Source organism: Dasypus novemcinctus, chromosome 12 (assembly GCF_030445035.2).
Source record: "Dasypus novemcinctus isolate mDasNov1 chromosome 12, mDasNov1.1.hap2, whole genome shotgun sequence".
NCBI classification, from domain to species: Eukaryota; Metazoa; Chordata; class Mammalia; order Cingulata; family Dasypodidae; genus Dasypus; species Dasypus novemcinctus.
In genome coordinates this window covers 43,633,790-43,657,115 of record NC_080684.1, presented here as the reverse complement: position 1 = coordinate 43,657,115, position 23,326 = coordinate 43,633,790, and the positions used below count along the sequence as shown (strand labels likewise).

At 32.6% G+C, this 23,326-nt stretch overlaps 1 protein-coding gene across 3 annotated transcripts in view; it reads right to left on the bottom strand.

Annotated features, from left to right (window-relative positions):
* The window catches only part of USP15 (ubiquitin specific peptidase 15), a 136,116-nt gene that overhangs the window by 10,948 nt on the left and 101,842 nt on the right, over positions 1–23,326 (bottom strand). For all 3 annotated transcript variants that reach the window (XM_058308351.1, XM_058308350.1, XM_058308352.1), the window contains 12 exons: positions 10,852–11,025; positions 9,394–9,552; positions 9,091–9,315; positions 6,432–6,515; positions 6,247–6,341; positions 5,961–6,152; positions 4,952–5,067; positions 4,058–4,330; positions 3,601–3,671; positions 3,103–3,218; positions 2,282–2,431; positions 149–252 (listed from right to left, as the gene is read on the bottom strand). In XM_058308351.1, the coding sequence (XP_058164334.1) occupies positions 149–252; positions 2,282–2,431; positions 3,103–3,218; positions 3,601–3,671; positions 4,058–4,330; positions 4,952–5,067; positions 5,961–6,152; positions 6,247–6,341; positions 6,432–6,515; positions 9,091–9,315; positions 9,394–9,552; positions 10,852–11,025 (1,759 nt within the window). The remainder of the gene's footprint in view (positions 1–148; positions 253–2,281; positions 2,432–3,102; positions 3,219–3,600; positions 3,672–4,057; positions 4,331–4,951; positions 5,068–5,960; positions 6,153–6,246; positions 6,342–6,431; positions 6,516–9,090; positions 9,316–9,393; positions 9,553–10,851; positions 11,026–23,326) is intronic.

Here is a 23,326-nt window from a genome sequence, read left to right as displayed (position 1 = left end):
AAAAGCTCATCAATATTTACTGAACTACTTCATGTAAGAAACATTGTGCATTTTAAGAGGTAATAAATATTTTAAAATTTATTACTTCTTAAAGTAATGGAGTTATCAAACATCAGGATTTAAGTTAAAAGGTAAAACGTCAACTTACAGTGTCCTCCTCCCATTCCTCCATAGTGGTTGGAAACAGCAATCAAATTATAGCGGCAAGGACCTGCATTTGGATTAATCAGGAATTCTGACATATCCAAATCACTGTTTAAAAAAGACATCAAATAGTTTTTATGTTTTTCCAAAAATACAATGATTTCTACTTCCTTCTCTCAGTGTTGTTTGACTCTTCATCTCACCAAAAACCAAATAAATTGTGTAAAACAAATCATAAGTGTAGCCTAGAGATGTAAATGTTTTGGGAAAAATTTGCGTAGGGATAGAGAATTAAAAAAGTACATTTAACTCTCAGTATAACAGGAAAATTAGTCATTACCATCTAAGTCCGGTGGATCCTTTTTATTTTTTAATTTAAAAAACTTTATTAGAGAAGCTGTAGGTTTATAGAAACTCATGTAGAAAATAGAGTTCCCATATACACCTATACCCACAAAGATTTCCCTATTGCTAACACTTCGCATTAGGATGGAACTTTGTTACAAATGATGAAGATAATTATGCTGTTAATTACAGTTGATATTTTACATTAAGCTTCGCAGTTTGTGTTGTACAGTTCTATGGTTTTTAAAAAATTCTTATTTTAGTAACATACATATAATGTAAAATCTTCTCTTTTAACCACTTTCAAACACATAATTCAGCAATGTTTTACCATGTTGGGCTACCATCACCACCACTGGTTAACAAAACTTTTCCATCATCCCAAACTGAAATTTTGTAGCAATTAAGGATTAACTCCCCAATCCCCACCCTGTCTCTGGCAGCCTGTATTTCAGTTTCAAATACAATGAATTTCCTTATTCTAATTATTTCAAACCAGTGAGAGCATACAATATTTGTCCTCTTGTGCCTGGCTTATCTCACTTAATAAGATGTATTCAAAGTTCATCCACACTGTAGCATGTATCAGAACTTCATTCCTTTTTACACCTGAATAATATTCCATTTATACATTTATCACATTTTGTTGATGGACATTTTTATTTTTCTAAATTATTTTTACAAATGATTTATATAAGCAAGAAAAAATAGATGGTGAAAAGTGATTTTCTTAAAAAGTTCATGAGACTTTAAACATATCAAACCCCAATTTCAAATCTAAAATTTTATGGTTTTGAAGCTACATACATTCAAATGAATGCAATCTACTGTTCATAATCTATCATTAAGAGATCTGGAACATAACCATCTTGTGAAAAGAGCTTATCATTATTTGTTTCTTCTTATATCTTTAATAGGTTCTAGCTCATCATCACCTTTGGTTCTTCTTGTACTTACATCATCAAATTGCTATATTCTTGAAAACACTGATGGCTCATTAGTTTGCTAACAAGATCATCTTCTTCGCTCCATAATTACAAAACATTTTCCATTTTCAATTTATAAACACCAATTAGAATGATCAATACAACAAATATTTTCAATTTTACACCAACTATTTCTTTCTAATCACCTTTGTATACACATCTACCTTTAGCAATTTTCCTCTTAACTATATCAAGTAAATTCTGGTGCACAAAATCATGACATATGAAAGAATACTGTCACACGCCTGCTTAGCAAAATGGGATAGTCACAAATTCTTGGTGCAAAATATTATGAAGTCCTCCTGTTGAATGACTAAATGAATGGTAAAATAAATTCCTATTTTACTTCTGAATTATCAACTGCATTCAATACATGGTTTTTTAAAAAAGGGGACTAAAGATGTTTTCTCTAGACTTCTTTATACCTTTTTTTGAAATATGATGCAATATTCCAGACAATGCAATAAGAAAACTAAAGGATGATGCAACAGGGATTTATTTCACTACTGTACCATCCTTATAAATGATTCCATTATTTTGTTTCTATATTTAGTCTTTTTTAAAAAGCATAATTATAATAACTGAAGAAAAATGATGAAATAATTCCTATGGAAGAACAAAATCATTAAGATCCTACAAAGTATCTTAGATTTATTAAATGGGATCAAAGAACCCACTAGAAATGTAACATAGGATGAGTTTTATTCTTTCTTTTTTTAAACATATTTTCTCTTTGTTCTTTGAAAAATCAAGTAAGTTCAGAAAAAAAAGCTGTCCAATGTTTACGAAATACAATTAAAACTTACTTGACAGGGAAATCAACTAGGGTATCCAATTTGTCTCTCATGTATCGACTATAAGAAAAACGCTTGAGATGTACCACAAGTACTGGAGGCAGAGACCATAAATCCAATTTCTTTGTGGCTTGCTGATGTTCTTTACAATTTGGACAATACCTAAAATTAAAGAGATATATTTAAAGTTTCATAGACGTGCCAAGAAACAAGCTAACATTCCCCCAGTAAAGAAACCAAAAGAAAAACATTTTTTTGTAAAGTTTTATATACAGTGAGCAAACTCATAAAAGTAATTATGATTAATAATTACCAGGTTGAAAAGAATTCCTCTTATTATTTTTATTTACTATTTCCTAAATAGCTTTAACCATAATAAATTAATATACAAATAAGTATATAAAGAAATGATGAAGGATAGGTTATTTACATTTTGGTATGCTAAAAGGACATGGATGTATCACAAAACTGCTGAGAGAGTGGAGTTTGAAAACTTCAAAACTTCTGTGCTCTAACAGAATAAAACCACACCCTAACTTCCCTAAAAATGCTTCTTGAAAACTGGCTTTGTGGCTAAAAATTTTTGGGAAAAACTTACTAAAATTAATTATTAATAGTAAAATGGCTAGTATGGAATTTATTGTCATGGGATTAATGCTAAACATATTAATCCTTTTGAAGACTTTCTCATCCTTTTTAATAAGAAATGCTTACTTATTATTTAGAAGATCAAATGGAATTTAGTAATCATTTTAAAAATGTGATGTAGCACATACCTGATCATAAATCCCTAAAGAAAATAACAGAAACAATTATTTAATTTTGTCTCTTACCAGGGATCTTCAGCACCTAGCTTTTCTTTTGTTGTAAAAAGCTCAATGCAATCTTTTAATTTCACAAAGGGTTTTTTAGGAGGTTTATATTCCACACTTTCATGTTTTTCAAAATCCTAAAGAGAAGTATTTCTTGAGTTAAGAGAACAAATGAAACAAAACTTATTTTAGTGATTCCATCTACGAATAATAACGAAAAACTCCTAAGCTTTCTCAAAAGAATCATAAAGCTTATTTCAGCTGAGATTTATACTGCACTTTTAAATAACTCATACATACACTTACATGAATAACTGAAAAATGTAAACATAAAGCATGTTGAAAACCAACTCTGTACCTTTCAAAAAAAAAGTTCTTTTTGCGAAGTCTTTTCTCTTCTAGTTCATGACCAATTTTCTACTGGCAAAGTAAGCATATCTGGTAGAAGTAAAAAAGTGTAATAAAACTATGTGATTAACTTGGGAAAGCCAAGGAAGGGGTGAGTAAGCAATGACTTACCTCAGCAGCATTTTCATCAAAATATCTTTTTTTCGATTCAGGATCCCAATCCAAAGCAAGAAAAGATCTTTCTAAGATAGAAAACATATTTTTTTTTTCTTTAAAATTTAACTTCCCTTAATGTTAAAATTAATGTTTATAAAGATATATACCAGAATAAACAAATAGCAATCTCTTCTAATTGTACTAGGTGATTAGGGCAAATAGCTATTTATAAGGAGTTCAAATAATTCAGGATTTACAAAAAAAAGATACAAAACTTAAGTATGAGTTCAACTTTAATTTAATAAACACTGAAACAGAATTTAGTATCCTTAGAAATTAAGGCCTTTCATTTAAAATTGTAGATATAAATGAATGGCACTTTTTAACAAGGCTGAATTTCACTGATTTCACCTAAGAAAATAATATACTTTTCTCAAATTCAGTGTTCAAGTTATTTTTCACAAATACTTACCATCTAGCCTAAGCTGCCTATCATCAAATCTTATGTGCCTGGTATCATCTTTGATATAGTTAATATCAGTGTTGCCTAAGTTGTTGAACTGGAATGTAAACAATCGTTTTTTGTGTCCTGTGAGTTGACCTTTGCAAGTTTCTTCAGTACATAATCCATTTTCAGAATCATTATCTCCACCAACTGAATCTTCAGACTGACTGTTTTCATTCTCTGAAGGAAGTTCTTGATCCTGGCTGGATTCATCATCTGGTTCATCTGTTTCCATTTCACCTAATTGTAGATATTAGAGATCTTTAAAAAAATTCAAAGTTACATTTAAAAATCCATTTTAATATTAACATTATTTTTTCCAGGCTTGCAGATATTTTCTAGTTCCTTAATCACCACCTTAATTTCTCTAAGAGACTATTCCAGGTAAAACGTTTTTAGAATTAAACTGGGAAGCAGATTTGGCTCAACTGATAAGAGTGTCTGCCTACCACATGGGAAGTCCAGGGTTCAAACCCAGCACCTCCTGACCCGTGCGGTGAGCTGGCCCATGTGCTGTGCTGATGTGCCCAAGGAGTGCCATGCCACGCAGGGGTGTCCCACATAGGGGAGCTGCACGTGCAAGGAGTGCACCCTGCATGGAGAGCCACCCCATGTGAAAAAAAAAAGCGCAGCCAGCCCAGGAGTGGCGCTGCACACATGGAGAGCTGACACAGCAAGATGACGCGACAAAAACAGACACAGAGTCCCAGTGCTGCTGACAAAAATTCAAGTGGACACAGAAGAACACACAGTGAATGGACACAGAGAGCAGACAATGGAGTGGGGGGGGAGGTGGGGGAGAAAAAAAAATCTTTACAAAAATTAAAAATAAAAAAAAAGAATTAAATGGGAATGTCTTACTTGGTGAGCCTTCTTCATGTATGCCATTTGGGCCATTCCCATTAATATTTTGGTCCTTACAGCAGTGTAGGGATCCTTCCGTTTCCTCAGTTTCAGTAGATATTTTGACATATCGGCTTAAATAAAATCAGAAATCAAAAAAAAAACAAACCCACCTCAGTTCTGTAAAGGTAAACACTTTAAATTTAAGACAAAATTTCCACTCTTGCAATAGAACAAAACTTTTAATGCAATACTGGTCATTTAGTAGAGTCAAAGATAAACTCAAGCTCAAGATAAAGTACCATAAGTGCAGTTAAATAATATATTTGTGGCTTGGTTGTTTTACAAAAAATGGAAATCAATTTGTTACTTTTAGTTTTACATCTTAATTTTAATATTTACATGTTTGTGGTTAACAATTTCTCAACTTAAATATATAAAAAGATCCTCATTTACAAGATAAATATAATCGCTAAGTTGCATATGTGTTATGGAATTATAATGATTAAATCAGGTATATAAAAAAGAATATTAAATATATCAGCTTTAAAGGATAAAGGAGAGGGATTAAATGGTATTCTTATCTTATAATTCAAATCAAGGATTTAGGAGGGCAAAAAAGGGACAGCCTTATGATACTCTCAATTATGAAAGTTTATCCTTCTAAAATAAAACTATTAGCATAAGTTCTTGAATTAGCAGTATCTATACAGAAATGAAGTATCTGGCATATGTTATGATTTCAGAGTGCATAGATGCATTACAATATTGTTACTTCTTCTTTCTTTCCATTTGTAAATTTTTGGTGTAAAGTTTCCTGGGTTTGGAATTAGCTCAGTAATGTGTTTTACCTGATGAGAAAACTGGACTAGACTACAATCTGGTTTTTAAAATTGCTACCTTTCTAAATGATAATACACACATACCTAATTAGCTTCTGATAGTAACTTGCATGTTACTTCTATTAGCTATTTTGCATTTTATTTCCATATTTATTTTGTCAATGTAGAAATTATCTGATACTTACCACATTCTCAAAAGCAGAAGATTATAGAGTTTATCTTCAGTATTGTTTCGTGGGACAGCCATAAGAAAAGGCTGACCAAAAAGTGAAGAGCCAGTATGGTGGGTGTAACTTGAGTGTCTAAACTTTTCTCTTAGGCAAACAGGAATAATCACATGCTCTGTATCCTCTGTCCTATTAATGTTAATTTCAAACCTACAAGGACAAAACTGACCATAAACTTTCAAAAAGTTATTTCTTCTGAAATTTTTTCACAAGTAATATTTTGTATAATGAATTTTATACTTACACATAAATATCATCTCGTTCCATAATACTACTAAGGTTTTCATCCATAGCGAATATTCTGTGAAATCTATGATTGTATATATCAGTAACTATCATCTAAAAGGAAAGAAACTTCTATTAAACTGGCTTTACAACACTGAAAAATTAAACACCAAGTTATATACTTCAATCCCAGAGAAATCTTACCTTATCTGCTGTTATTCCTGACAAAGCAGACAATGCTGTACAAAGATCTAGTATGTTTCCAATTTTGGGGACAACCACTTTGTACTAAAAAAAGAACAGAAAAGTGTAACGAATTTATTACTTTGGAAAAAATACCCAACAGATGAGACTAAGATCATGGTTGCTTCCTCACATCCACCTGGCATTTGGCTCAAAGTGTCTTTCTCCAATCTTGCCATCATCCTGGGTGGCAAGGTCCTTGTGGATGGTTTATCCTAGCCTTATTACTCTTTGGCTCCTCAACTTAAATACCTAAACGTCCTTTCAACTATAGTCTCCTTCCTAAATGTTGTAGTCATCTGAAATTATTCCATTCTGAAATCTTAAACTCTAACTGGTTATTCTATGACTATATATATACATATTTTTTTCTTCAAACACACCTTCTTACCTATTCTTCCCTTGCATTGAGATCTCTTGTCCTTTTAGCTCTCAATTTTCTCCCATTTTAACTAGCTCCTTATTATCTTCATGACATTCTCTCCAGAATCTACATACTCTATCACTCCAACTATTTCCCTGCAAAACCTTTAACTCTTTGTTACTCAGTTCTATTCACAGTGAACTTTCTCTTAGTTGTCCAGGTGTGCTGGAGAAAGATGCCCAACTTTAAGAGATTGGTGCGCTACAAATTCAGAGGGCCCAATCTCTACTGATCCTTCAACATCACTTGGAAATTCTTCTGTATATCCCGTATTTAATTATTCTCTATTTTCTCCAACAACTATTTAAAATCTTCACCATTCCTTAGGCTTCCTATTTCACCACTTCTCCCTGCACTATAAGCAGAAACCTGTTTCACTGAGAAAATAGAGACTACTGGGTAGCAAAATCTTTACCTTCCTGTCCCTTTATAAATTTACCTGAATTCATATTTTAGTCCTTTCTTTTTCTCTTGCATTACACAGAAAGAGAACCAGATTTCTTTCTTCCTATCTAAGGCTAACTAACCCAAGCATCTATGCTCTGAATCATCCCTTCTCTTGCTTCCTCCAGCAATTAATTATTATTTCTTTTTTACCCTGACTCTTTTGCATAAGCATTGGGATATATACAAATCTTTCATTAAAAATAAAATAAAACAAAACCAAAATAGTCCCACATTGCTTCCCCTCTATCTCCTTCTCTCTTCCTCTTCATATATAACATAAATACTGTCAAACCTTCCTCACCTTCTATTTACTTCTCAATCCATTCCTGGCTTCTTTCTTTACCTCTCTAACCTTTTACCAAGGTTAAAACTGAACTGTTACCACTAAATCTTTATCAGTCCTTATTCCATTGCCTTCTCTGTAGGAGATAGCTGACTCCTACCTCCTTTAAAATGTTCATTTCCCTATAATACTACTACAACTACTTCTACTTCTTATTCTTTTCTATTGCCCTGGTCATTCCTTCTTTTGAGGCTCTTCTGTACAGTGTTCTATAGATTTCTGTCATTAGCCCTCTTTTCAAGCCTATCTGCTCTCTTTATATTGGTTAAAACCAATATATCCTGATTTGCTTTGACCAGTTGTATTAGCCTGCACTCCAGTTTAATTATTTATAATGGCCCTTTTTACTTTCAAGAGTTCTGGTTTAGATGATAAGGTTCAGGGCCACCCTAGCCTTAGTTGATCATGCTCTTCTAAAACTTCAACTACCATCTTTGTAGAGACCATCACACAATGTATACTTGTTGCACAGACTTATTTCCTATAGTCTAGATACATAAACTCAATTGCCTATTGGATATCTACATCTAAATGTTCCTCATTCATCTCAAAGTCAACTTGTCCAATACTCAAACAATCTTTCTTCTCAACCCTCTTCTTTCCATATATCTCACTAAAATTAATGGTACAACTATCTCCTCAGTTTCCCAATCCAATTAAACTTGAATTATCTTTCAATATGTTTATACACTTTCACCTCTGTCTATAATGGCCTATAATGTTTTCATTTCCAGCCTTAAATTTGTTAATACCTAATCATACTTAGGATTCATTTCGGGCATCAGTTTGGGTAGGTTACTCATTCTGGGTACTCCTAAAGCAACCTGTCATAGCACTTCTCATGCTGTATGACAAGTTTTTTGATAATAAGGACTAGGAACACCCATATATTTCCAGCACCTTGCACAGTATGAGTCCAACACACTCCCTCACCCCACTCCTCCCACATCAACAACCTCCTTCATCATTGTGGCACATTCACTGCATTTGGTGAATACATTTGCAGCACTGTTGCACCACCTGGATAATGGTTTACATTGTAGTTTACACTCTCCCCGAGTCCACCCAGTGGGCTGTGGCAGGACATACAATGTCCAGCATCTGTCCCTGAAGTACCACCCAGGACAACTCCAAGTCCTGAAAATGCCCCCACATCATATCTCTTCTTCTCTCTCCCTACCCTCAGCAGCTACCGTAGCCACTTTCTCAACATTAATGCTACAATTTCACAAACCAAGTACTTATAATCTAACTAAATTTCTATTTTTCTTCTAAGTTTTCACATGCCTAAAAATTACAGGAATTTAAATATACTACCATCTGATCATATCATGAATTAAAATTCATAGTATTATTTTCAACAGCCACTTGAAAAAAAAAAGGAAGAAAATAATCACATTACTTACCTGCATGGGTTTGGTAAGTGGATCCATTCTAACTAAATAAACTTCCAAGGTACGTTCTTTTTTCATGGGTAATGGAAGTGTCAAGTAACAAAAAGGATCAAATGTTACTGAAATCTTAGCACACTCAGGACAAACTAAAGTTGATTTGAAAAGGCCATGAAATATATCCACTATGATAGAATCATTTCTTTTCAAGTGGTTTTCCCAGGCTTCTTCAGCAACTACCTATAAGGAAAACAGATACATATTACAAAGAGGTATCAAGAATTATAGCAATGGTAACAACAATATCATGAAACTTACCTTATCTGGTCGTCCATCAGCATCTTTTAATTGTATATATGGTTTTTTCCTAATTCTGTTCAAATCCTCATGTAGTCCATCTAATAAGAAAGCTAATAGTTCCTGACAGTCCTGCTGTTGATAACCAGAGAATTGAGGTGCAAAACGTCCTACTTGTGTCTGTAAGAAAAGCAAAACTATAATATCAATTGTAGTGACAGGATTGAAAAAAAAAAGAAGCATATATGTATGGACATACATGTGTGTGTATGTATATATGACAGATGTAAAAGGAATATCCATGATTTATATTTGTTTTGCATTCCTAAGAAGCACTCAATGAAGTTTATCTAAGACAAAACGGCTGACACGTGGAATTGCTAAAATAATACATAGTTGTATAATCATTGCTCAGTCTTAAGATTTCCTTGTCATTGTTATTTTACTGTTTGTCAAAGGATTTTACTGATGCTATTATTCTTAGCACTGTCTATTGTCTCTTCCTGTAAATGCTTAATGAACAGACATTAAAAGATAAGTTCTCAGCTTAGTTACATTTTCACATATAGTTAATTACCTATCTAAAAATATTTTAAAATAACTACTCTATAAAACATGCAAAAAAAATTGACCTGATGAAATAACAAGGAGAAAATATGGTAGTTTTGGACAAAGAGTTGGGAAATAGTAGAGACTATTATGTTGCCTAGTAGATATTTTGGCAGAAAATAAGTTATTTGTATAAATAATAGCTTAAATCTGGCTTTCATGAGTTTAAAATTTCTCATATATCTCAACTATAGAATAAGTTTATTTGGAAAAGTTTTTTGTTAACAGACAATATAAGGCTAGATTTCAGCTAAATCCTTATTTGAATGACAAATGAAATTACTTGAGACTTTAACCAATTCACAAACACGCTTAAACTTAAATAAAATCTTTAAGAACTATATTGAAAATATATTTAATAATTAGTGCTTGTTTTGCAGACATTTCATTTTAATGATTTCTGGATCTTACAATGACTTTCAAAATAAACAGATTTCTTAGAGTTCAACAATAACCCTGAATTTAGTCCTCTACATTTGTATGAAATATTCACGTAGGTTTTTCAGAAATGTAACTTATTCTAAGGTACAATGATCTCTTTCCCTGGTTATTCTTGTACAATATTAGTGTTTCTCAACCTTTTTTTCCATTACTGCCCTCCCTAGGGGTTTTTTAGACCTTTTTTCTTAATCACCTGCTTCTCTCTCCCCATGTAATTTTAATATCACAGGTATAAGTAAATCTGTTTATACAGATTGTGTATGCTTAATAAAAATGTATTTGCCTATATTTACTAATGTATTTACCCCTTTAGAAGGGCATATACCACTGTAAAAGCTAAGACTTTTTTTTTACCCTCAATCTAAGAAACAATTTTCATAACCTTGGGGGTGATATTGCCCCTCTTCAGAATGTGTGCACCATACTAACCTTGAAGGCTCTTGGTGTGACATAGCTAAATTTTCCAGACCACATTTGCTTGATCAGCTCAGCATAAGATTTGGCTATTTCACCTCTCATTCCTAAGGGATTGTCAAAATTCAGTTCTTCTTGATACTTATCATTGAGGAAATATTCAGTAAGTGGAGGTGTGTTGCTCAAACACTGCAAAGAATAAAATGTATTTTCGAGTAACAGTAACCATACACATTCCTTAAAACATGTTCAAACGAAGATTTGCCATAATATCTATATAGAGAAAATTTTAAATGATAGTCTCTTGGGCTAATAAATAACTGGTCAGACACTCAAAGGATATACTCAACTATTCATTTCCCAAATTTCAATCAATTACTTATAAAAAATGTAAATATTTGCTGCTGTAAAATGTGTGTTAATTTTAACCATAGCAAACGACCTGTTAACTGGGAGAGTTTTCTTTCCTTCTTTTACTTGATTAGCAGAAATTATGGATTGTCTACTCAGCCTGAGTAGGTAAAAACTGAGACAGTGCAAGCAAGAAGTTAACTTAAAAGAGGTATTTACTACTTCCAAAACGAGCCTTTAACCTTCCTTTTGGTCAGTTACTTTTAGAAGGGATATTAGCTTGAGAAAATAAAGTTTAGTTATATGTATTTTGGATATGTTTTCATTTCTTCCCGCTCTTCTTTAATATCATAATTCCTTTATGGTAAGACTTAAACTACAAACAAATTCTCCAACTCTTTTTTTCATTCTGAATTAAATCATTTTAGGGTTTCAGATAGCAGAAATAATTTTTCCATGGTATTTTATCTCAAGAATGAAAAGTTTGAATAACTGATGATACCACATAATTTGACCTCAATATGGATCCAACATTACTTTATCAATTAAATCTAGAGTCATTAAGTAGAATATGCAATGACTGACACAGACCTATGGTTACACAGATAACATTTCTTTCTCTGTTTTTGGCTGCAGAGAAGACATATGTCTTGCAGTCAAGTGGCAAAGTGCTATAAGAAAATCTAGTTGTTTCATGTAAAGCAGTAGAAACCCACTGTTCTGAGAGCCCTGATTTACACTAATGCAAAGTGAAAATTTTCAAAGCTTTTATCACTCTCTTTGATTAAGTGAAACAGGATTGGTAGCTATCAAAGGTAAAGCTAACTGGGTTTATGCAGATAACTTGGGCACTATAAACTATGACTACATAACATGTACTGCTTAGCTGTAACTTCAAAATAAGCATATTCAACTTTCACTTAATATCTTGAAAAAGTTATGGTACACTACTTTGTGGTTTCAATTATAAATCAACTTATATTTAACCACCATAATATATTCAGGATTTTCTATATATAAAAATAACGCTGTCAAAATTGGTAGTCTATCCTTACATCACAGCAAAAGGGATAACTATAATATTATGGATTTGTTATTGTATATTTTTTTGCAATGAAAAAATACAAACAGTTAAAAATGTCAGAGCCACTTACATGTGATTGCAGTGAATTTTTTTATTTATGTGAGCAAGAGGAAGATAGAGGTTACAGCGTAGGAGGCAATCAAGGGAAAGGATATTTCTCTTCTTCTTTTATATCTCAATACTTCTCATAATCTTACAGCCCTTTTGAGTTTCATTTTAGCTTCTCTTTTTAATTACAGGTCCAGCACTAGAGGTAGAGCCTGCCAATCTAGAACACACACTATGACTACAAGGCATAAATGCCATCACTTAGTAGCATCATCTGATTTAGTATAAATAGGATCAACACTAATCAGACAGAGAGTCAAAGAGTGGTCTAACATCAATTTCCAATTAGATTATTTTATGAATCCTTACATTAGGATCACCTCAGGTTTTTTTATTGTTTTTTTTTTGTGTGTGGAAGTGCTGGGGCTGGGAATTGAACCCTAGACCTTGTATGTGGGAAGCCGGCACTCAACCACTGAGCCACACTGGCTCCCCGAGTTGTTTTTTTCATTTGCTTGCTTGTGTTTTGTTTTTGTTTTTGTTTATAGGAGGCACCGGGGACTGAACCTGGGACCTCCGGTCTGGGAAGCAGGCGCTCAACTCCCCTCAGTTCAGGTTTATGCTAAGAATATAACATCCCACTAATGTCTGTAACACAGTTATACAAAGTTAATTTATGGCTTTACCGAATACCAGAAAGAACCAAGCTGTGCCAACATGAATAAGTCTTGAACTTTGTTTTTCCTTAATTATTCACGTTATCCTTATCTTGCAAAGAGCTTCCAAATATAATTGAAAATTCTTTTATAGTTTTTCAGTAGCATCCCCTTGATCTTTCTAAATTGTATATCTAATCATATCACTTCTGAGCTATAAATCTTTTAATGGTTCTCCCTGCTTTTTGAATAAAATCCTAAATCCTTAGAAAGGTCAGTCTTCTGCCTACCAACGTAGCCTCCTCCTTTGCCAAAACCCTTTTTCATTCTACTGCAGCCTTATTTAATTACTTGCGGTTCTTTGACCTATATGCATCCTTACTCTGTAAATTTGTAACATTACTCCGTTTACAACTAACTCCTAATCCATCAAGATTCAGATTTCCTCCCAGAAAAGTCATATTGCTTAGTGCTCACTTTTATTACAGCAGTTATTTTAGAATACACTGTAACTCTTCTTAACTTTTAGTTTATCTGTCTTGACTGAGATCTCCATGAGTGCAGGTACCACGATATCCTTTGCGTTTATATGCCCAGCACCAAGCACCGTGCCACCTGGCACTAAGCATGGGTACAATAAATGTATGCTTAATATAACTGTTTTTAACCTATATTTAGTAATTATTTATTCTCTTGTTTTTTTTACTCTTTTCCTTCAATGTCAGGCAGAGTGATCAGTATATTTTTGTTGAATGACATATCACTAAGTGAGGAAAAATATATTTGCTTGTATTGAATAATCTCAGAAGTTTCTTTAAACACTTCAATCTGAATACTAAACCAAAAGAAAGGCAGTATCTATGAAAATCTCCCCCCCTCTGACACTTTTGTTTGGTTCTCATTTGTTCCACTATCTTCTGTGCATTGGATCTGTCTAGATTTTTTTTTTTTTTAGGTACGCGGAGCTGGGGATTGAACCCAGGACCTCGTATATGAGAAGTCAGTGCTCCACCACTGAGCCACAGTGGCTCCCCTCAGTTGGTTTTTCCATTTGTTTTGCTTGTTGCTGTTTGTTTTTTTAGGAGGCACTGGGAACCAAACCTGGGACCTCTCATGTGGGAAGCAAGTGCTCAACTGCTTGAGCCATATCCACTCCCCTGGATTTTTAAAAAGTCCTTGCTATAGAGACCAGTCTTTGTCATAGTGACACAAGTATCATGACACTTGCCTATTTTAATCTGAGTTTAATTCAATGTTAATTGAATTAACAACAAAACACAAATGGTTTTAATGATAGGTAATTGGCCATATTATCTGTAAAGATATCATAACCAATATATTTTGATATAAACCTTAAATTTAAAATATTAAGATCTAAATGGGCCAAAAAAAGCGCATTCTATTTATTGAACATGTTTTAAAAGACACACGATATATATTTTTCTAAAAATTTGTATAAACACATATAAATACAGAAATTCAATAGCCAGTTTAATTGTTCTACTAATATACAAATCATAATATTTTAAAAACTAGGCTAATATCAGACATTTCTTTCTCATCTTGAAAATAACATACTCTTCTTCCTCACCTTGAAAATACCATTATTCTAGGAGTCAATATGTTATTGAAATAGTATAAAGACCAGTTAAAATGCTAAAACCTCTCATAATTTTTGAGAATTTCAAGGCATAATTGGATCAGGTGTCAAACAACTAAAGTATCTCCATGTTCCATGGCCTACTTCTTATAGCAGTATTCAATGCCATCATTTTGGCAGAAGAAGCTAGTTTCTAAAAGTTGGTAATAATGCAGTCTAATTTGTAATTACTTCATTCAACTCATTATTCAACCTTTTTACATAAGGCTATCTTAGAAACATGAATGTCTTTAACAATTAAAAGAAAATTGGATACTTGAACTGGCTGCCATTAAATAAAATGTTTTGAAGAATAAAGATAATTTGTTAGTTGAATAATAAAAATCATAACCAGAGTTCTGAAGAGTCTCAAGGGATCTTCTATTAAAATGTCACTTTCCTATTGGATTGAACAGACCCAAAGCAATCCCCTTCTTAAAGATATATAGAATATATAATATGGACTAGAAATTGTATGACATGTTGTGACTATGTGGATACATCTCTTGCACTCAATGCTGTCTAGATTATAAAACAGAATACCTTTCTTAACATACATGGTTGTTCTTAGCGAAAATGGAGAATATATGTGAATGTATCATGAAAAACAAAAGAGATCATAAAAACAGTAATAAGTATGTTACTATTGTGGCTACTTATGAGTTTTGTGATGCCTTATAATAGTCACATGCCATTTTGAGGTATTCTAAAAAAGGAATTCACTGGAGTTTACCTAATTGATAATGACTAATTCCAACATTTCAGTGTTTCAGGAGAACTAGATCTTACAATTCTTCATAAATAAAATAAGCTCATTTAAATATGAAGCAATGTGACTGACCATAAAACACATATACTTTGACCATAAAACACATTATTTATATCATAATTGTGCCTAGAGAATTGTGCCCAAATCTTAAAATTGGGTAAAGTTTTGTCAAATACGTTTAAAAAAAAAAAAGCAATAAAGAGACTGAAGAAAAAGATTCTTTACCAATAGTTTCAAATCTCAATGTATAAGAACAGAAGTAAAAACTTTTATATTACATTAATGGACAGGTAAATGCACTTATTAACTAGGCTAAGTATTCAGAATATTTTTAATACCTAAATATTTTTTTAAGATCCATAGACAAGTTGTATGCAAAACTGACAAGAACAAGTTGAAGATTTAAGGATTAAAAAAACTACATTTCACATTTAGTATATGGTAGATTCTTCTGTAATTTACTAATTTAACCTTTGTGATACAACTGGTTGGCTAATTAAAAGATTGAGGATATAAGCTATCAAGAAAAGTTATTAATCCATGAGGAGTGATGAGAATGTCTGATGTACGCGCAAGCCAATCATTTAGTGAGCAGTATGAGTTTTAAGTAGCTTTGTGGCTCTCTACTTGTGCTTGCGTATGCATTTTATATGAGAAACAGCAACTAATAAGAGTAATCCTGAATTGGAGCTTAAGAGTCTGACAAAATATTCCTTAATTTAATTTTTTAAGATTAAGCCTTTACCTAAAACCTCTTGGAATGTTCTTCCCCTGTAAGAAGTTCCTACTTATTCTTTAACACTCAACTCACCTCAGCACCTCAAGGAAAAACTAATACTCTTTCCTCTGGGTAAGTCTATACCTTGAACTCGCTTATAATGCACTTATCTTGAGATCACAGTTCACATCTTATTTAGCTTTGTATTACAGGATCTAGCACAATGCCTGATACATTGCTCAATAAAGGTCTGCTGAATGAGTGGAAAACTTCTATGATAGAAAGACTGGAAGCAGTCTTTATAGAGACCCAGAGCAGTGGGAAAACTACTGACTAAAAAGACATTTGAATTGTGTAGTCAAAACCTATCCAAAAGTTCTACAAGTTCAAAAATAAAAAAGCCCAACTAATGACCAAAGGGGTTTTCCGAGTGACGGAAAATGACTATTGTGAATGCCCAAACAATTATCTACCAAAATAAAACAGAAAAAGCAAAAGATGTATGAAAGGAAAAATAACAGGGAAAATATTTTCATGAAGACTGTTTTTCCCAAACCTTCAGCCCGGGACTAGACATAAACATCTATATTCTAAAGAGTTCTTCTAAGTAACCCATTCTTGTCCAAAGGTTATTCTGTAATATGGGTCAATGTTTATGGATCTTTATATCTACTGCCACCCTGAATGAGTATTTTTAAAAAAGAAAGCATATACCATTCAGCTATTTTATGAAATATTCTTTATTAAAATGTCTCTAGTTATAAATTTCCCTACTTAATCCAACATCCTAAAACTGGAATATTATATGGTTTTCTTTCCCTATTTAATTACTTGGGAAGACTACAATGCATTGCACATAACTTTTCCTTATATACACATGCAAAAATCCTATGGCTCTTATGTTACTTTCAAGAAATTCTTCTACAAAGTATGCTCTGAAAAAATGTGTGACTCATGGAACAATCTCAATTTTATATTTCACTATATATGTCTACTCAAGTTTTTTTTTAATTGATGAAGTCAAATAAAGTTCTATATAACCAAATCTCAAGTCTGTAACCAACATATTTTAGGAAATGAATAATTAATAGCCATCCCCATAACTTGTAATGAATCTGGAATTTCCCCAGTACCTGGAAAATAGCCAAAGTAATCCCCTTCAAAAAGAGAAAGTTGTCTTTTGTAATGCTGAATATGAACCACTCCCTTTCTGTTCAGGTGCTCCAGAAGCCCAATTCTCAAGTGATCATGTATGCTCACTATTTTAGTAAACCGGTAACTAGAACAGGAAAGAAAACAAACTTAATTTTTGATTACCTAAAGCCTTTGAGTTGTGTAACTCATTCTGTAACTGATAAAAATGTAATGCCACTCACAACCCTTTAAAAAAGCAGCTACCCCTTCAAACTGACCGATGCTAAAAATAAAAACAATATAAATAAGGGAACCATTCTTATTTTCTTAGATTAAAAAAAATAAAACCTGAAGAAATCCATGGTTAAAACCATCTTAGAATACCTTCAAATATTTTTTCTTAATTTTAAGGTTAGATGGATAAAGAATTTTCAGATTTGCAAGGCTATTAGTTGTTTTTCAATTTGTTTTGACAATAGTATAAGCATTGTGAAAAGAAGATACTGCATAAATCTGAAGCATTCTATTAATACTAAGGTATTGGCTCTAATTCTATAATGAAACAGTGAATGAGATATGAAATTGTGATGTAAACTTTAAAATGAAGAACTACAAATATAAGCCTGCCCCTTGTCAAACAGATAAAAATGAGATAAAAAAAAACAAAACACTTTTTTAAAAAGAGGAAACAGGAGTTGAACTTTGGACTTTGTACATGGGAAGCAGGCACTCAACCACTGAGCTATACCTGCTCCCCATAAAAATGAGATATTTTTAAGCTTCTTGACATTTTAATTTTAGTTTTGTTAAGTTTTCTCCTAGGAAAGGCAATCTCTAGATTTGAGAGATCAATTCTGAAGTTTCTCTTTTATACAACTCTACAGTGTGCTTTACATTTCCATTTTCTCTTCAAGCTTTCTTAAAAGAACAAAATATGTAAATAAACTGTAAGTGGATTGAGCATTAATTTCCTTTTATTTCAAATATGGTTTTTCCCTTCCCAACTAGTTAGTGAGACAGAACTGGCATACTTTAGTTAAAGCTCTGGAAAGTATGAAACTGTGGGGAAACATTCTGTTGGCTAGCAAAAAATGTTAATGCTTATTTTCCTCCTCTATAAGACTGAGGAAGGAGAATTCTAAGTTGTCAAAAGACTACACCATTACTTGCAGTAACTAGAGTTATCAAAAAACCAATGGCTATGTAAAGACCATTGATTTTTATATTGAAAGGTAAAAGAATTTGGACAGAAGATCTACTGTGATATAAAGAAATTTGAAAACTGTGATAATGATTATTACACCAACAACAATGCTATAGGCTTCAGCTTAAAGTGTATTTAATTAAGATTTTAAAACCATTAGATTATGACAGCAATTGTCTTTTTTTAAAAAATAATAGGCTATTAAATAAGTGCTTTTAATGTTTAGGTATTCACTTTATGGAAAGCATGCTAAAACTAATAGTTCTAACAACATTAAAAGACATTAATATGTCATATTTATGTAAAATAATTTTAATGCCTAGTATCTTATCTTCTATACCATTTTTATCCTTAACAATTCAAAGCTGGCTCACAATGAAACAAATGTCCATAAACTTCTTAGGCCAGTAGACAGTCAAAGGATTTAACAAAAAAACAATGGTTCTTTTAATTTGTTTATTTTCAGTGCCTTGCAGCACCTTTCAGTAAAGATGCATTTTAAAATAAATGAGTATTCAGAATTATGTGGTTTGATCTTTCAGTTATCCTGCAAAGGTAAACAGGAAGGGACAGGGAAAAAAAAAAAAAAAAGTTAAATGGCTTCTTTAAGAGAAAGTACCAAGCCACACGTCTCTGCATCATTTCACTAAACTAGGCTCCTAACCGAAAAATATTTAAGCTGAGTTGAAACAGAAATTTAAATGCTTTTATGAATATATAGCATGAAATAAGAAGGTTTCTGATTATTTTCATAATCAAAAAGAACTTTAAATTTATCTCAATTATTCAACAAATATTTACTAAGAATAGGAGATCATGATTTCAAGAGTTCCTAAAAGTATACAAATGATGGAAGTGTTCTACAAGGATATTTTACAATTATTCACTGTGAAAACATTCAAGGAACTATTTGCATGGTAATGATGATATGATCTGCCAAACTGACTAACGTGGCAGTCTAATTCAAGAGTTACGAGATTTGGTACAGTGGTGTAACAAAAGTTATAATGTTTCTTGGCTCTCTCTATATATTGATAGGTCTTTTATCCTTCAGGCAAGCAGTAAATATATATTATAAGCTATAATTTTTTGAAAAATTAATGTGGAGTTCAGATAGCTCCAGAAATATCATTAATCTGGTACAGGTCAAGTTGCAGACACTTCTGCAGTGTTTCTACAACCATCTGTGTAGGAGGGTCTTTTTGTGTTTTGTTTTTTTAATTTCCAAATTGTCACAGGCAGATACTTTTGTAAAATACAATAAAAATGCATTACTAGAATAGAAATATGAAAATTTAAAAACAAAAAAAGAAAGAAGCCCCATATAAAAAAATTATTAGATTGAACAGATACTAAATTTCCCTGTCAAATTGCCATAAAAGTTTCAGAGGCACTTACTCTTAATTTCTTATTTCATCATGGACTAGCACTGTCTCATTTACAGATACAAAGTGGGATACACTGTTCTACTGTACATACTACTTTATGGCATTATACTAAACATTGGGATATAAAGGAACACCAAAGATAGTCTCTACTTTCATGATTCCCATAGTAAAATAGGTATTTGTCCAGAGGAATGGGAGAAAAGGCAGAAAGTGAAGGAAAGAGATCTAGTGAAAAGGTGATAGACTACATAAAGAGGTTTGAAACTTCATGATGCATTCCAAGAAAAGAAAGTAGTTTTGGCTAAAGAAGTAGGCAGAGTTCAGTTTGGATTTTATCCTATAGGTGATGGGAAAAAGGTTTTAAGCAAGGAGATAATTATATTTATACTTTAAAACAATGAATTTGAAAGCAGTGTACTAAATGGTCTGGGAGAAAACAAAATTAGAACAGAGAGATGACCAAGATTCTATGTGATAGTTTCACATAAAAGATTGAAATAATTTTATTTCACATAAAATACTGAAATAATGCACTGGCAGGAGACGGGAGGAAGGATGCCCGTGATATTAAAAGTTAGAATGGCTAGGACTTTGAATAAATCTTGGAATTTTGATTGGGTTACTGGGTGGATGATTATTTCTATACGAAGAAGAAATAAGGGGTCAGGTGTTTCTGGAAATTTAAGTTTAGTCTTAGTAAGTATGTTGAATTAATTGTATATCTAGGCAGATGCCCACTTAACAGTTACATATTGGAGTGAAGATCAGGAGTGAGAATTACAGTTGAGACAGATTTGGAATTTGTCAGTATATAAATGGACTTCCCAAAGGTAAAGGGGTTACAAAGAATCAAGGAAATAGGAGGTCAAGAATGACCTTAGCAAAATTTCTGTGAGGTGGTATGATGGTCAGAGTGATGATAACAGCAGGCAATATTTATATACTGTTTACTATGTGCCAAGCACCTCTTAAGTATTTCATTTTCATTTTACTGATGTAGAAACAAAAAAGTTTCTTATCTAAAGTCATACAACTTAGAAGTCGCAGAATCAGGGACTGAATCCAGGTAGTCTGGTTGCAGATCCATGCTTCTAACCACGATGCTATGCAACTGAGATAAGGACTTCTGAGTGGGAGATGTGAAAGTAGGAACAAAGCATGGTTCATCCTTCTTAAGGTCAAGGGTTCCCTCCCTCCATCCCTATCCTTTTTTAAAAAAAAGGCTTGACCATGCATATCTGGTGAAAGGAAAGAAGACAGTAAAGAGTGAGGTAAAAGATACAGAACAAAGTTGAGATGGATGATTAATGGAACAAGTATCAGGGAAGGTGAAGAGATCTCAGAAAGATGGTGGTATAATCATGATAAGAATTACTATTTGGTATGGTATTCAATGAGATCACTGAAAATTTAAGAGGAATCTTAAAGTATGTTACAGTTTCCTTTTTAGAATTTCCTTATAAATAATTATAACATTTTTTGGTCTATTGTTTTGTTTTATTTTACAAACACTGAAAGCTTTCTCTTGGTAAAATATATAATGCTTAGAAAAGCCTAGGCAATTAATGAAGAATTATTCATAACTCCTCAGTTACATACCAAATCTGTAAAATCTGTAAGGAATTTGATAGTTTCACATAAAAGATGCTGAAATATTGAAATAATGCATTGGCAGTAGTGGAAAAATGCAAATGATATGTAAAAGTTAGAATGGCTAGGATTTGGGATAAGTTTCAGATTTTTGACTCAGGTTAAAAAAGCAATCCTTTAAAGGAATTTTTATTAAATTCTTAGCTTTAAAAAAAAAAAAAAAAAAAAAAGCAATCCTTCTCTAGATGAAGGTCAGACATTGATGCTTATTATATACATGAGATATTATTATATAGCAAAGAAACTGAGTTTCCAATAAACCATCATCTTTGATGTAATTACTTTAGGAGGCTGTATGTTTGTTCCATTGATTTGCCATTGCTCAAAGTATTTTAGATATTCCTCTTTTTAGAGCTGACACACATGTGAAAAAGCATTACTATTTGGCACATTGGACGTGTCCCTATGTCTTTATAGAGTGTATCAACAATGTGTTTTGCTGTGTCAAAATAGATATCTGACGTAGGAATTTCTGTGGTGGAAAGATGCAGGAGCATAAGCTATACAATAAAATAGTTTGTAACTCTGATAATTCTCTGCTGTTTTATAACCAAATGAAAATAAGTCATAATGGATAGTATCATACTCTACCAAATGAAATCAAGACCCAACTTAAATGTTATCAACGTGGTGAGGCCTCACTTATTTCCCAATGGCTCTCTACTTTCACTTCCATAACATTTGGCTGATCATATTTCCAGCTTTCTATTACATAACATATTATATCTTTTATAATTACTTATACATCTATCTCACTCACTACCCTACAAACTTCTAGAGGACAGGCACTGTCACTTTTAACTCTGTAAAACCAGTGTCTAGAACAATACTTGGCATATTCTAGAGAATCAATGGATACGCTGAATGAATTAGCTAATAAATTAGCTCAATAAAAATAAAACAAAAGCCAAATGTATTTAGTTGTGCTTAATTCTTTGGCCTCTTTCTTTCTCCAACCCTGGATGAACTAAGTCATAGTTAATGCACCACGTAGCTGAACATTACTGGAGGAAGTCTCAACTGAATAAATTTATACCAGGCTAAACTGATGATCCTCAACCTCAAATGAGATCTCAATACTGCCAAGCAATTTTAGCCTTTCATTCTTGACTAATGATCTTAGTCTCTTCTGTCTGGGTAATGGAAGTCATCACAAAATCTATAAACTATTTGTATCCATAATCCTCTTCTTTTCTCCTGTTAAAACAGAAGTAAATTTTCTCTATCAAATGTTATATTGTAAGGCTTAGTCCTAGGCTTTTTTTTTCATGGGTAAAATATGTAATACTTAGAAAAAAAAGTTCTAGATGCCCTCACCCACTTCTATTATTTTAAATACCATTTATTAATACCATATTTCTATTTCTACCCTTGGACTCTTGTCGGCATTCCATACTAGAATACACAACTGCCTATGATCAATCCATTTGGATGTTTCATGGACATCACAGACTGAACAAGCCTATCGCTGAACTCATAATCATCTTTCCACCCCAAACCTGTTCCTCCCAATATCCCAATTTCATTACATGGTTTTAGCCATCATGACAGCCATGCCAGAAATTAGAGAGCCACCTATGACTCTCTTCATCTTTCATTAATTTGAGTGCCTTCTACATGCCAGGCACAGTTTCAGGTAATGGGGATGTAGCCATGACTAAAACAAAGTTCCTGCTCCCATGTAGCTTATATTTGTATATGTGTGTGTCTGTGTTGGGTGTAGGGGGAGACAAAGAAAAAATCCAAATAAACACAGAGCATGTCAGTCACAAGTGCTGAACAGAATGTGGGGAGGGTGGTTGGTACTTTATGTAGGGTGACTGGGGAAGAAATTGATAACAGAGACCCA